Source organism: Mercenaria mercenaria, chromosome 10 (assembly GCF_021730395.1).
Source record: "Mercenaria mercenaria strain notata chromosome 10, MADL_Memer_1, whole genome shotgun sequence".
Taxonomy (NCBI): Eukaryota; Metazoa; Mollusca; class Bivalvia; order Venerida; family Veneridae; genus Mercenaria; species Mercenaria mercenaria.
In genome coordinates this window covers 79,770,647-79,786,864 of record NC_069370.1, presented here as the reverse complement: position 1 = coordinate 79,786,864, position 16,218 = coordinate 79,770,647, and the positions used below count along the sequence as shown (strand labels likewise).

At 34.5% G+C, this 16,218-nt stretch overlaps 1 protein-coding gene across 3 annotated transcripts in view; it reads right to left on the bottom strand.

Annotated features, from left to right (window-relative positions):
* Positions 1–2,845: 2,845 nt before the first annotated feature.
* LOC123561181 (uncharacterized) overlaps positions 2,846–16,218 on the bottom strand; it is a 29,763-nt gene continuing 16,390 nt past the window's right edge. For all 3 annotated transcript variants that reach the window (XM_053516574.1, XM_045353410.2, XM_053516575.1), the window contains exons 8-17: positions 15,489–15,668; positions 14,557–14,633; positions 13,106–13,177; positions 12,353–12,467; positions 11,797–11,891; positions 10,950–11,015; positions 9,375–9,753; positions 8,234–8,419; positions 3,433–3,548; positions 2,846–3,056 (exon numbers count right to left, since the gene is read on the bottom strand). In XM_053516574.1, coding sequence (XP_053372549.1) covers positions 2,898–3,056; positions 3,433–3,548; positions 8,234–8,419; positions 9,375–9,753; positions 10,950–11,015; positions 11,797–11,891; positions 12,353–12,467; positions 13,106–13,177; positions 14,557–14,633; positions 15,489–15,668 — 1,445 coding nt within the window. In that variant the 3' untranslated portion in view covers positions 2,846–2,897. The remainder of the gene's footprint in view (positions 3,057–3,432; positions 3,549–8,233; positions 8,420–9,374; positions 9,754–10,949; positions 11,016–11,796; positions 11,892–12,352; positions 12,468–13,105; positions 13,178–14,556; positions 14,634–15,488; positions 15,669–16,218) is intronic.

The window sequence follows — 16,218 nt, the reverse complement described above, 5'->3', positions numbered from 1 at the left end:
TTTCAATGGAAAAGAATAGGGCGAATGTAAATATTTATTAATGTTTTTAGCTGTAAACATCCCACACTCGTCATGTTTCCTGTTTTATAAATGTCAAAACAGTTGATCCCTGACGTCACTCAATAAAGTGACGTAAACATTAATGATCACAATTTCTGTAATATGGTTTTTCAAAAATAACTTTAACAAAACATATTTATTTTAACATAAGTATTTTAAATCATTATGAAAATCCATGTTACGAAAAAGATTGACGAAACAATAAAAGTTGCTATTAATTTACAAGACTATATTTAGACACATTATTACATTAGTCTCTGTAGGCTATATTTTCATGTGCGGGTTCGAACCCTCCCCAGATACCGTTTTTTTTCTTCTATTATTTAAAAGTTTTTAATGAAATATAATTTTTTTTATCGATATTATCTGAAATTAACATTGGTATCTGTAATAAGTTTCTTAGGAATTGAAAAATAATACATCTGTCAACATTATGTTTTTCTCCATTAGATAATCTTCCCCGGGCGCTCACTAATGCAATGTGGCTAAACAACACCATTCATTTCTGACGTAGAGGCAGTCAGGAGCATACGACGATGCTTTGGGTTGATGTTGAGCTCCAGCAAACTTCATCTGGAGACTAGTACCTGGCTTTCACTGAGAGGTTGACTAAGACTAGAAACGACGTGTCAAGAGATCCTAGAGTCTAAATACCTAAGATGTTCGCTCAGCCTGGTATGTCAATTCTTAACTTATGTTCATATATAAAAAATGAGTGTATCGTGTAAATCATGAACTTTATCAAACCTAAACGTCGATATTACTTATAACCGCTTGTTGCTGCTACTTTGTTTATCTGTTGTAAGTTTTATTGATTCAGAAGAATTTTATTCAATCCATTGTCTACTTTACAGGTGATGATAACTGCCCAGTTTTGTTGTATAAACTGTTTGCAGAGAATAGGCCTGCCTCGATGAACAAACCAGATGCAAGCTTTCATGTAGCTGTAAATCCGCAGTATGGTAGTGGCAAAAGAAATTGGGACAACTGGTTTATAAATATACCTATGGGGATGAATACGTTAGGACAGATAGAAAAGGTAATGAGCGAGCAAGCGATCTTATCAGTAAGACACACAAACCACAATGGAAGGAAAACCTGTATTACTAATTTGTTAAAAAGTAACATGGCCTCTACTGATTTTGCTCAGCTTTCAGGTCACAGGAATCTGCTCTCATTGAACAAGTACAACACTATCTCTATAGAGGAGCAGAGAGAAATGTCTACTATTGTGCATAAGGTCAACACAACAAGTACAAACATTACTTCTAGCACAGAGGACATGTCAGATTCGGAACTAGTAGCCAGTATCACATGAAATCGAAGAAGCCCTGTATGCTATTGAAAACTACGAAGGAGTTGTTGCAAACGTAGAACAGACGGAAGATATTCAACGGATTGACTTGCCTGTTGTGCACAACCATGACGGTTCTTTGTCTATGCAAAGAAATTTCGACCCACAAAATTTCTTTGTCAGTTGCACATTTAACGACGCTGTTAGTATTGTTATTAAGTAATAGGTATCAGCCCTTAGAACATTGAACTTTACTAGTACATTAACTTATTTTTCTGTTTGAGCTCAGATCTATTGATACTATGTTGTAGACATACTGATACCCATGTGTTGGTACTCCTCATAAAATAAACAAACGTGTTTGTAAACATGGACGGTTCCAAACGAAAGGTAACATGCTCAAAAATAATGACCAAAATACAATACATATCTCATATCCGTAGCCCTGACCAACCTATAAACCGGGTCAGTCTACTTTATAAGTACAACAACACTGTTGTCCCATTTAAACGAAGTGTAATCAATCCTGTATTGATATAATCATTTTAATTTCACATATTATGTATCGATAATGTTTTATCGTCTGCTATAATTATTAAACTTGATAACTTTAAATTCTTATCTTATCTTGACTTTAGATAAACATCATATGCAATAAAAATGTATATACCTCTCCTAGTGTGCCAATTTCGCCTTAAGGCACACTGGCCCTGTATGATAACCTCTAAATATACCTCCCTAGTGTGCCAATATCGCCTTCAGGCGCACTAGCCCTGTATGACAACCTCTAAATATACCTCCACTAGTGTGCCAATATCGCCTTAAGGCACACTAGCCCTGTATGATAACCTCTAATTATTTATGGTGCTGCTTTAAACGTTGCAAAATACCTAAAACTGTTACATATATATATATTTTACGAATCTCTTTTAAATGATACATGACCAATGTCCTGTTAGTCCCTAGTCACGCATTGTATATATGTATACGGTATATTAACTGGGGCCTCTGTAATATCACATAAAGATTCAAGCTAGAAATGCCGTTGGACAGTTGTAACGATAAGCATGCATTGGGAATATTTCGACGACACCAGTATATGTGTTTTTTTTTTTCTCAATTATTTTTTAAACACAATTATTGATGGACTTGTGTTAAATATTTCAGAAACAAAATTTTGGAATTCAGGTGGTACATATCAGTAAGGGTGTCAATTGTTCACACTACATCATGGAAATCTATTATTTAGTTTTCATTTGCTGTTGGCGGCGTATACTTACATCCGAGAATTTATATTTTTAATGCAGGACTGGTATATGGCACAGTGAAAAAGTATTTTTAAATTATTTGATAGTGTATTTTTGTTGTCAGCTGCTATCACCCCTCGAAAACAAATTAAACAGAAATTGAAGCTGATACATTTCAAAAGCTTCAAATCATTTAAACAAACTAAAATCAGAAATAAACAAAACTCAAAACAAATGAAAGAGGTAGTTTGAATTTGTTATATATACAAAGGAATCACTAATGTAATAATGTTGAATTATGACAATGGAGGAAATTTGAATGTTTTCTGCACGGCATAACTGCACTTGTTTGAAGCCTCACACACATAGTTCCCTTCATGGCGATGTTCTATAGGTCCTACAAGAATTTGTGTAGGGTCACCTTTATATATCTGTACGGTGTTGTCATTCGAATCCTGAAAAAAAAATAATAAAGATAATTACAAATAATTTTCAAAATAGTCTGTCTTTTATTATAGCTTGTTTTTTCTTTGTTCGCGTAACCGAAAGCAACAGTTTGCTGGAAAAGAAGAATAGCATCGACCTTTAAAGAATGCGGAAAAACGAAGCATCAAGCAGTAAGATTTAGTCACATTGATGTTCCAACGTATATCAATTTACCGAAGTATATCGGGCATTTCTGACGTCACACTCGAACGGCCACCCTAGTTTACAGAGTATGAGGTACGTCATCTGGCTGTTTGTCCGTGAAGTAATCGAAATAGTGTTATTAAAGATGGGCACCCGCAAAAATATGAAATCGGGAAATAATCGGGAAATAATGCGACTTACAGTATGTGTGAGCCAGACAGTTTTCGGTTTTGGGTTGCCGGTGACAGCACACTGCAGTACTACAATACCATGCAGCTCCAAACTGCCCTTCACGATAATATCCGTAATCTTGGCGGCTGTAATGCAATAAAGTCACATCGATTACGTACAAGATAGACAGATTAAATAGACAGATTTGTTTCAACATAAAATGTACAATTACATGGAAAGTATGATATCAATACATACAACAGAAATAAAAAATGTATGAATTAATATAGCCATGTCAATCAACATTATATGTAACATGATAACAAAAGATTTAAAATAAACTCTTATTTCCATTGTGATCCTTGAAGATATCAATGAGTGAGAATTATTCTGTGTTGCCGTTAACATTAAAATGACTAGACTATCTATCTGAACGTAAATGAAACTTACTAAAAAATATTTATAGCACATGTTGTAAAGATTAAACATTTAAATATCTCAACTATCTACTTGAACAAGTTGAAACTAACTCAAACAAAATTTTGATTATAGCACACGTTGTAAAAGTTAGATAGAATTTAAAACATGTTCCTTTACCCTGGATTTAAAAGAAGAAGTGGTTTAGAATCTCTGATATATTGATGTAAACTGTTCCACAAGGTGCACCCTATATAGGCAAAATGCTTTTTTGCCAAAGCCTTTGATATTAGGAATAGCACTTAGTTACCTGACACTATACCAAATGGACGGTCAATTTTGGAACCAACCTTTACTCTGAACCTAATAGAGTAATTATGGACAACACTGACAGAGGTAAAATTAACACTCATATATGAGGGTCAAGGTTTGGCATGACATAGTTATTTGGTTCACTCTATCTGCAACAGGTAACCAGTTAATATTTGAAAAATACTCTTTACCTATATGAAACCTAGGATGTAAACTAAATAAAAATCTGATGAGCTTGCAACTTTTGTTTTAACTCTTGAGTTAATGTTGAACCAAACAGATGAAGCATAGTCACGGTGTCACTGTATATGGAAGAGGCTAAAAGTTGTTTAGTGTGTCGGGTGAGAAATTAACTTTTACGATACAAAACTTTTAACCTAGCATTGAATTTCTTGATTAAAGATCTTGCCATAGAATCAAAGGACAAAGGCTTATCAAGGATGGCACCAAGATATTTGAGTGGTATTTTCGATTCGATTGTTTGACGATTGCAGTTTATATCAAGATTGAACTGAGATGTTTACCTTTTTTGGACCAAACTAAAATAGATTCTGTTTTGCCAAAATGTAAAGTCATCTTATTACAAACAAGCCACTGACTGACAATATTCAAGTCATTACTCAAAATCTTTTCGATGTCTCGCTTGTAGTTGTTTTTTTTTTCCCCGAGACAAGGATTGCTGAATCATTCGCATAAAGTAAAAGTTTGTTCTTTGGCGTCGAAGAAAACTAGTGCAGTGAAGTTTGAAAGAAACCTATTGCTTTCATTTTCATTAAGAAAATGGAATGATTAACTGTATCAAATGCCTTTGGAGATCCAAAAGAACCATGCCAACACGATAACCTTTGTTTATTTGCAAACGGATATAATCAGTGAGTTGAATAAGACAAGTGTCGGTGGAAAACTCATACAAGAATCTATGTTAGACCAGGTATTCCTCTAATAGAACATAAATGACCCTCTCTATGACTTTAAGCGTTCTTTAGTTATCATCCGGAAACCGTTGGTTCGGGTCACTGTGACCTTGACCTTTGACCTCAATATCAATAGGAGTCATCTGCTGATCAAGATCAACCTCCCTATCAAGTTGTGTGATCGTAGGCCTAAGTGTTCTCAAGTTATCGTCCAGAAACCATGTAACTGTTTCAGGTTACTGTGACCTTGAACTTTGACCTACTTATCTCAAAATCAATAGGGGTTATTTGCTGGACATGACCAACGTCCCTATCAACTATCATGATCTTAGACCAGGCGTTCTTGAGACATCATCCAAAATCTGTTTAACAGTTCCGTGTCACCGCGACCTTTGACCTACTGATCTCAGAATCAATAGAGGTCATTCGCTAGTCATGACAAACTTCCCTATCAAGTTTCATGATCAAGCATTCTTGAGCTATCATCCGTAAACCGTTCAACTGTTCCAGGTCACTTTGACCTTTACCTTTCACCTACTGATTTCAAAATCAATAGGATCATCCACTGGTCATGACCAACCTCCTTCTCAATTTTCATGATCCTAGGCCCAAGTTTTCTTGAGTTATCATCCGGAAACCGTTTAACTGTTCTGGGTCACTGTGACCTTGACCTTTATCCTACTAATCTCAAAATCAATAGGGTTTATTTGCTGGTTATGACCAACCATCCTATCAACTTTCATGACCCTATGCCTAAGCGTTCTTGAGTTATCATCCGGAAACGGATTGTCTACATACCGACAGACCGACCTACCGACCGACCGTCAGACCGACCGACATCTGCAAAACATTATGCCTCTCCTTCTTCGAAGGGGTGGGGGTGGGGGCATAATGAAACTTTCAATTAATCAAAACAAATGCTACCATTAAAGTTCAACGTTTTTGAGCACTGGAAAGTTTTTTGTTTTTTTTGGTAAACCAAGGGTTTTAAGACACTTCTAAAGAGACTTGGAGTCATTTTGATTATTTTCAAACAGAACATTTAAAAAGTTCTTTTTTACTTTATCAAAAACATGACTAGTTATACTTTTCATAGCCCTGAAGTGAAGTAAATTTTCCTAATTGTTTCCTCTCTTGAAATTTTAAAAAGCCTTATCTCTAGCTTTAATACATCGTAGAACTTTCAGCGTTTTTTGTTTAATACACACAGATTTGACAGTAGAAATGGCATCAAGTGCAGATAAAAAGATTTGAAATTATTCCATGCAGTGTTTACATCATCACAACATAAAACTGGTGTCCAGTCTGATCCAAAAGATGACTGTCTGTAAACTTCCTTTTGTATGGTGTTTTTGACATGGAACAAAAATAGTATTGTGCTTTCCTATTAATATAATGATTTACAGATAACCTTTCTGGTGCAAAATGTCATCATATGGTCACTAACAAAGGTCAATTACATTGCTCTGCGATATATATAATTTTTTTTATTTTCTGAGTCTGATGCAATAATTAAATCAATTACTGTAGACGTTGACGGTGTAAATCTAGTAAAGTATGTTACCACTTGTTTAAGACGACACATATCGCACATAGAATTCAAACTACTAACTAGTGTGCATCTACAATTTGACACGTCTGTTTTAAAGTCCCCTAAGACCACTTTGTCAGAGTTATTCAAAGAAGGATTGGCTTAAAATATTGCATTTACAATTTCATACAAATTATTTTGTTTCGGCAGTCTGTAAAAGCACCACATAAGATGGGTTTACATTTTGGAAGCAGATTATCAATAAATAGTCCTTCCAATTCCTGTTGGTTGAAATCTTCTCTGTTGTTGAAAGCGATGTCGTTGCCTATGTAGATACAAACACCTCCATCATGCCGGTTGTGGTCGTTACGTTGAATAACATATATTAACTTCAGAATCAAAAATAGACTCATAAAGCCAGGTTTCGGTTAATACAATGCAGGATGCGTCGGTCTTTCCTGCAATGATGCGAATTTCATCGATTTTCGGCAAAAGACTGAAAATTCAAGTGAATGAAATGCAGATCTCTGCTTTTAAAATTACTATAATTTTCTGGGCCTGGGCACGGGTGAATTCCACTTGTGTGTGCAAAGTAACAAGCAAAGTTTTATCCACTTCGATCTACTGTCCAAAATATTGTATCTAAATAGAGTAAACTGCCTTCTTGACTTCTTGGCAGCTATATGATATGATATAACATAATGCTCATAGAATGAATGTCGCCAAATGTGATACTATCAAGCAGGGAACAATCCGGATGTTGGAAGACGCTTGTCCGAAAATTTGCTTGTCCGGATATACTGACACCTTGATTTCATGTTGATAAACGTTGGTACACAAACCACGATAAAAATTAAAATATGCAATAGCAGGCTTACAGTGTTCACTTCCAATGTAATATGACTTGTTAATCTCTTCTGTCTGGTGCAACATTAAAATATTAAAAATCTAATTTGTTTACAAAAAACTGACTTCCTAGGTCACACACCACTAAAACAAGCAGTTAAAGTTCTTCCCATTTTGTTCAAACTATATCTGAGTCAATGTGTTTTGATATAGAGTGCGTATTTTATAATTTTGTAAACTTATATCTTGTTTCTTAAGAATTTGATAATTGTAAAATGTGAAAGTGAATATATGTAAATCGCAAGTTATTTAAGTTCAGTGAAGATAGTGACAGATAATAACAACAGTGAAAATGTTAGTTTTTTTGTAGTCACATCGGTGCCAGTCAAAACGTGCTCTGTGTGAATGAATGTTTTAATGAATAAAATAATATGTAGGCTAGCCACATACAATAAATTAATATATAAATGAGAGCATATACTTGTTTTAACTAGCGTACATAGATTAACTGTTTCATCTGTATATGCAACCCGTCTGGGCGTACCATGTAAGGTTTTAAGCACTGGTATTCGGCAATAGGGGTAAGGAGGCCGGGTGCGGTCATGACAGTTTGTTTAAATAAAGTTATTATTCATTATTATTATCATTATCATTATTATTATTATTATTATTATTTTATCATTATTACTATTATGTACAACACTATTGAAAATGTCATTGTATAGAAATATACGTTTAAAATTATTCAGTTTCAGTTTTTATCTTGTATAAGGATTAACGATACTTCTGGTATGAATTACACGGTACTCACGTGTGCAAGCATCAGTACCACCGCCAGAACAATATTTTCTGTCTTCCTCTGTATGACCGTCTATACATGTATCTGGTGGTGTGTGATTAGGATTGTAACAGTGACGTGTACGTTCATTAGTCCCTGTGACACCTTGCTTTGTCTCCAAACACGGTGACCATCCACCCCACTCAGACCATTGGCCAACTGTACGAGCAAAATGTTACTAGTATTTCAAGCAAAACTCATTTATGAACAAATTTCATGAAACAGATTTATGCTATAGTTGAACCTTACATCCCAGTAAGTTAAATGATTATCAAACATTTCTTATTGAACAAGACCACACGATAACAGCTAATATTCTATATTATTTGACATCGCGAAAACAGATTACAAAGACAGCAACCAAACAACCAGTATATCATTTGCATTTAACTTTGCTAATTACGAACTAACGAAAAATAATAGCATTGTATACCATTCAAGTTTACCTGACAGGCATACAAAATTCATGTATGTCAGTTTATAACTATGGACGTGATATTAATCATGCACGTACTATATGTATTTAGATTATGCCCATCAAAGAAGTCAACAATAGTGATTTTGAAAATATAAAGGCGATTATGATTTTATTTCTATTTTTCCTGTAATTTCCTTTTATATTGTATTACTAGTATCTATGATACATTTAGGATATACGGAGGTAAAGTATTTATAATAAGTTTTTTCAAGGGTTCTGTTTAAATTTGTGTTCTAGATTTAGAGAAACTAGAGAACCAGCATAGTTACTAGACACGCCTTTAGAAAGTGAAAACAGAACACAATTTGTTTTGAAATTGCAATGTCCATCTTGTCATCTCATCCGCGATTCATCTTACGCTGATTATTTACAATCATATCAGAATAAAAGATAAAACGGCCATCAGAAGTCAATAGTCCCGTGATAAGACAGAAGAACAAAACCTTGTAATACATAAAATTTAATTCTTTATGAACAGGCTCAATCAAACCGAGTCTGCAATTTTCACTGTTTGCCTTATTCTCGGTGCTTCCGAGGGATCTACTTTTCAGATTTTATTCATACTTGCACACAATAAGCTTTAAATAAATTAATTTTACAACTGTATTCTACCTAAGTAGAAAAAAGCAAGTTTACCTATTTGACTTGTTGGTTTTGTCGATGGAGCTGTAGTAAAGCCATGCGTGGTCGTTGGTTTTGTCGCTGGAGCTGTAGTAAAGCCATGCGTGGTCGTTGGTTTTGTCGATGGAGCTGTAGTAAAGCCATGCGTTGTCGTTGGTTTTGTCGATGGAGCTGTAGTAAAGCCATGCGTGGTCGTTGGTTTTGTCGATGGAGCTGTAGTAAAGCCATGTGTGGTCGTTGGTTTTGTTGATGGAGCTGTAGTAAAGCCATGCGTGGTCGTTGGTTTTGAAGGTGTTGCAATATTATTATTGTTTGTTATATTTCTAAACGTACAAAGCGTGGTGGAGCAACATTTTGGATAGTCTGTGTTACTGCTGTCGTCAGATATACATCTCTGTCATTGAATAAAACATTTTTAAATTGTTCTAATTCTTTATACTACTCGTTCATAGTTTGGGTAGAGAATTGAACATGATAATGTACACAACATAATATAAATTCTAATATGATTGTCTCTGTTAAAACATGCATACGCTAGAATGACGTCACGTTAACGTGCGATGAGGTCAAAGTTTTTGTTGCGACCAAGAAAGAGCGCTTCTATATTTCATCTAGTGTTTTAGATTAAAGGCATATTAGAATCGAAATAATTTATTGGCAAACCGTGTTTTAACACTGTTTATACATTCGGGCGGTAAAACGTCGTACAATTAATTTCACCCGGGCTGCGCCCTCGTGAAATTATAACGCCCGACGTATAACCGCCCATCGTGCATAAATAGTGTTAAAACACGCTTTTGCTATAAATTATTTCTTAAATGCATCTGACGTGGATAAACAACGCATTTAGTTATTTGTTATTAGGACATGGAACATGCGGATGTGTTCATCGTTTCAGTGCAGTCTCACACTTTTAACTGTCATTTTCTTTTACTGTCAAAATATTTTACTATCAATATATTTTTAAGTTACAGTGATACGCAAATACTCTCATGTCAGTATGGCGGCTAAGGTCGTGGACCTGTAATGACAATCAGAGTTTTCCGTTTGATCACGTGTTCTCCGTTGGAGATGTCGGAACTCTCCGGTTGTTATGGAAAAGCAATTGTCTGTTTTGAGCGAAGAAAGCCGAAATGCATACACTGAAACGTAATCGCCCGGAACTTGCCGATTGTCAATATTGGTTCACTTCTTCGGTTAAGGATCCTTCGGGGATTTTTGCTCTAGACTCCCAGTGGTCGAAGACGGTGCCCCATTGTGTTACTTGATTTGTTCGTTTCGCCATTGTCTATATATTTGCTTCATCATTTACTGCATATGTTAATCATGTACGCATCCAGAACCTATAGAGTTATGGTTTGATAAGACTTCGCTTGTTAGGTGTGGTTGTCCTTGTTTTCTAGCATTTTATTTCTACCAAAACAGTTGGAGGGAGTCACATTGTAGTATAAGAAATTAATTGAAGTTGTTGGGGTTTGTTTTGTTGGTGTTGTGTTGTATTTTGTTTCGGCAATTTTTACGAATAAAAAGAAATAAATGGATTTTAATAATTTAGGGTTGTTACATTTTCATAGAAAAATGTTCGTTTACCTTTTTGTCCATGCACATTGTTTGATATACGGTATCCACAAACTGGTGACGTACAAGACCACATTTCTGAATAAATATCAGAATAAATATCAATGGTTTTACCCTATAGCATGTCTCATAATGAAGGAGGATAAAGTCGTTTATTATAACAGATAAATCAAGAGGGAACACTTCTGAAGCTGTTAGTTCCGACGACAATTATTGTTCAGTCACCGTACCAGGACTTAAATTTGAAAAAAAGTTTGACAAGACAACGAATCAGTATTTCTTGGCTGTCGCTGTCGAAGATAAGTTTGTTCATCAAATCAAACATCATAATCCAGAGCAGTTCCCCTTTATACTTTTTGCAGTAACAGAAACAATTTTACGAAAATGTTGCGAAAGTTCATATAACAATAAGTAGCGGCTCGAGACCATCAAAGTTTGCCGCTCAAGCAGATTTTGTTTTCTGCTCAGATTCGACATAAATGTGAAACCATAGTTGCAAGTAGTGATTTCAATTTCTTTTTCGGTTTGGTTACGTTTCGGTCTACGTTAAATTTGAAAAGACAATAATCAACACATGCTTCCTAGCTGAAATATGATTTATTGTCTTCAAACTTGGAATTACTGATTTTGATTCGGTGAATTAAACAATTTGAATTTTTAAACAAAAAAGTACCTTATGTTTAACTCCTGTTTGTAGCACAATTTGTTATATGACTGCGATCAGTGGATTTATACCTAGTTACACTTTAAAATATGTAACAGTACATTTTGAGCCATAGGCGTCATTTTACCCTTCACTTTGACACCAAGTAATATCAAATTTCAATTATTTTAATACAATATGAAGCAGATTTCAAACCTGACCATCCAGACACACATCAATTTTGTCACAGTGTTCAGTATCTAATTGCTGGTCACAATTGTAACAGATCGGGCCTCTCAATTGTGGGTACCCTTTAGAAGGATAATGAAAATGTCGTCATTTTAATCAAACATTACATGTCTGTATTATCATCAAGCTCGGAATACTAATGGTATCTTTATCGCGGCTATACAAGGTATAATGACGTCAAATATGACGTTACTCATCCATGGCGGGGCAATTAGCGTTTAAATGTCCAATTTCGGTTATAATGTCAGTGTTTTTTTTGCACTCCTTAACCTGTATATTGGAACTCAGGCTACGCCCTCGGTATTTATAGGTTTAGTAGTGTAAATAACTTCAGGTCCGACATTACCCTTTTAATAAGTGTATAGTTTAAAATTTACATGTCAAAGAATCTTATGTTTTTTTCAGGTATTTAACCTCTTTGCACAACTGCAAAAAATGCATTTTTGTTAGGAGAAATATGACATCTTGCTCACACTTGCAGGATGTGTTTTCGAAGAAACCACGTATACACATCGTATCTTACCTTTCTCACCACAACCATGGCTGTTACATAGCGTTCCGTGGCAACACTCAGCGCATGACAAATAATCACCATTTACCATGAACCGCTTAGTTCTTCGGATACCATCTTCACATTGCTACAATCAATAATCTATCACCACTATCAAGGAAGTGATTGTGTGAGATACAACAACGATCGAAGAATGCCGAAGAAGGATACAAAAAAACGTAATCGTAAGGAAATATTGTCGACTATGGCCCACTATCTTAATTTCGTGAAACATAGATTTAACGTCAAACGTATCTGTGGGGGTAATGCTTTTTTTTACAAAATGTTTAAATACAAAGCTTTTAGGAAGTTCTTAAAACTTCATGTAATACTAGAATCAAAATTATATTTTTGATAATGGTGTATAGCCTGAAATGACTTTATTGTGCAATGAAAAACAGCCAATTAAAATTTTTTCTTGCAACGGATAAGTCCAAGGGGGAATAGAACCAAACTAATACAAAATCCCAGCAGACTTGTTTGATCGAAAAGTCTGTTTTGCAAGATGTAATGAACTGTGCACTCTAATGGCCCAGAAGTACCGGCTTCAGAGGTACTGTATAACAAACCAATATTGAGTTTTTATGTTCAGATGATGCTGACAACGATGAATAAATTCTTCCTATAAAACACATGCCATGGCGGCTAACGTTTTAAAAGACCCCCCCCCCCCCCCCCCCCCCCGTTGAAGCTAGAATACAAACTAATGAGACAAAACCAACATACCAGCCTATCTCGGCACCCACTCCTGAACCTTATTTCGCCGATATGGGTCACATATTGTTCCAAGTAGCACACCTAGCAAAAGTAAACAGTTCATATAAAAATGATAAATATAATAAAACACAACATCACACAATGCTTTCTAAGTCAAACTAACACCAAAGTATATTTTTATAAGGCCTAACATAACATTTCAATGTACAAAATTGTCTTGATGAACATAAAACTACGCAGTACTACACATAAATGTTTTGCGTGATAAATATAATAAAACACAACATCACACAATGCTTTCTAAGTCAAACTAACAACCATTGTATTGTATTTAGAGCAACTGTTTCCTCATACATCATGTAATATGATTTGAGATGAAATAAAGTGTTGTCTATGTCTATGTCTATGACAATAAAGATGTGTATAGCATAACAGCGCATGATAAAATTACAATAAAGTATGTGACCACATCCTCTTGAAGCATAAAATACAACTAGGCGCATGGCTTCACTAAGTCTGAAACAAAATATATAATAAAATGTGTAACACCCCATCCCTTCAATCAACACGTGGCTAGCAAATTATACCTTTTTTTCTATAACAATTCATTTGGTTCATTTAATTCAATTATTAACGTAATTAAAAGACCTTAAAACATTGTATTAATTAGCAAAAAAACACGACACACAAACAAGACATATTCTTTCTTTACCAATACATTTGAATAAATGATTATTATGATGCATGGCAACGCAACACACTCACAAAATAAAAACAACACACAAAATAACAATATGTTATATATCCTTACATTATATGTATTTTATTTCAGTAACAACTATGTACGACAAATGACTTTATAACATAACAAATCAGCAACAACAATAACAACGTGTAATAATACAGCAGTGGCTTTCTAAAACATTGTATTTATTATAGATGGTTAACATGCAGCATACAAAAACAGCACAACACAATTGACAAATCTACAAAACGAGACATAACATAAAAACATTTCAATACGTATATTTTCTTTTTATAGTAATCAATTTAAATAAATAATTGATATAACTAAACACATCTTGACACACCAAGAATAACAATTACAATACATAACAATATACTTGACTGTTTTCTATAGCAATTTATTTTATTACAAAATTAACGTTATACAGCCTGTCCCAATACATCATCAGTAACAACAATAACAACATATAACGTAAAAATCACAGCATCAGTAATAGAAGCAACAACACATGATGTTACAATATATGGTCAACAATAACAGAACATAACAAGAATAATAACAATAACAAAACGTAACACAAATCACATGACCAATAATAATAACAACACATCCTCAATATTGAAAATAGACAATGTAGCAATAAGAAAAAGCAAACTTCTATCATATTATAATGACGAATAAACACTTAATCATAGATACTGTTACAACTTACAGAGTTTGGACCACAGGTTTCTACGTAGTTGCAGGTTCTAGGAGATACAGATGACGGACAGCTCAGGCAAATCAGACCTATGTTACAACATGGAGAAACTTAGAATTCTAATTTCTAAGAATATATGGTACATGTACTTTAATGAATAATTCGTCAAAGCCACCAGCCCCATCCACCTACCATCAAATCGAAACAAAACAGTTAAAACAAAAAGAGCACAAACAAAAAATAAAAAAGTAAACAAAAAAGAATCAAGAAACAATACAGTTTGAAAAAGAATATTTTTTCAAGAATTGCCGAACAAAGCCTTTTAAAAACGAAGAAACTTTTTAGCAGTTGTTGTTAAGTATTTCGGTTTCAATGAAATTTCACTATTCTATTTAACTTTGGTACAGGTATACCATACAATATTTTGCTAAGACATTCACTATTTAACTTTGGTACAAGTATACCATACAATATTTTGCTAAGACATTCACTATTTAACTTGGGTAAAAGTTTACCATACAGTATTTCGCTCAGACCTTCACTACTTAACTTGGGCACAGGTATACCATACAATATTTTGCTAAGACCTTCACTATTTAACTTTGGTACAAGTATACCATACAATATTTTGCTGAGACCTTCATTATTTAACTTTGGTACAAGTATACCATACAATATTTTGCTAAGACATTCACTTTTTAACTTTGGTACAAGTATACCATACAATATTTTGCTAAGACATTCACTATTTAACTTTGGTACAAGTATACCATACAATATTTTGCTAAGACATTAACTAGTTAACTGGGGCACAAGTATGCCATAAAATATTTCGCTTAGACCTTCACTATTTAACTCAAGTACAAGTATACCATACAATATTTCGCTCAGACCTTGTCTATTTAACTCAAGTACAAGTATACCATACAATGTTTCGGTCAGACCTTTATCACATGATTTGTTTGCACATGTCACGTCAGTTTCCGTCGCTTTTCCTACGCATGGGAGACCTCCATAATTTGGCGGTGGAAACTCGCACTTTCTTGTCCGTTGTCTCGAACCATGGTAGCCACATGACGCGCTGCATGAACTCCAACTCGTCCAGGGACCCCAGTTACCATTTTCTGCAACAATATATATGAATGTATTACTTGTGTTTAAACTTGTGTTTCTGTAAGAAACAATTAGACAACATCTAGTACACTCTTTCGTAATAGCACATCTTTGTGGAATTTTCCACTGTAACCGAAACCAGCCTTAAGTTACAAATTAAAACAGGTATTAGTTTCCGACTCGTACATGGTACGTTCATTGTCACCTTATACGCAGTTATGTTCTGGAATGTATACTGTTTGCACTCCTGTGAAGTTTGAGTAGTTGTTTTACAGTATGCAGTTATATTACCAACATAGTAATGTCACTATGTAATGCTGAAACGTGACCATTCTGCAGCGATGTCACACTAACTGACATATTCTTGAATGTAAATTGTTTGCACTCCTGTATATGTGAATTATGATTGGTTGTTTTGTAGTAAGCTATCCTCTCTGATATATCAATGTGCGCTTATTGACAGGCAAGTCATTTAAACAGTGTTTTAGAACATGCTATAAGAGTCTTTTCACAGTTGTTTCTCATTGTTTTACTTATAAGCCCAGTAAGCATGCGTTGAAT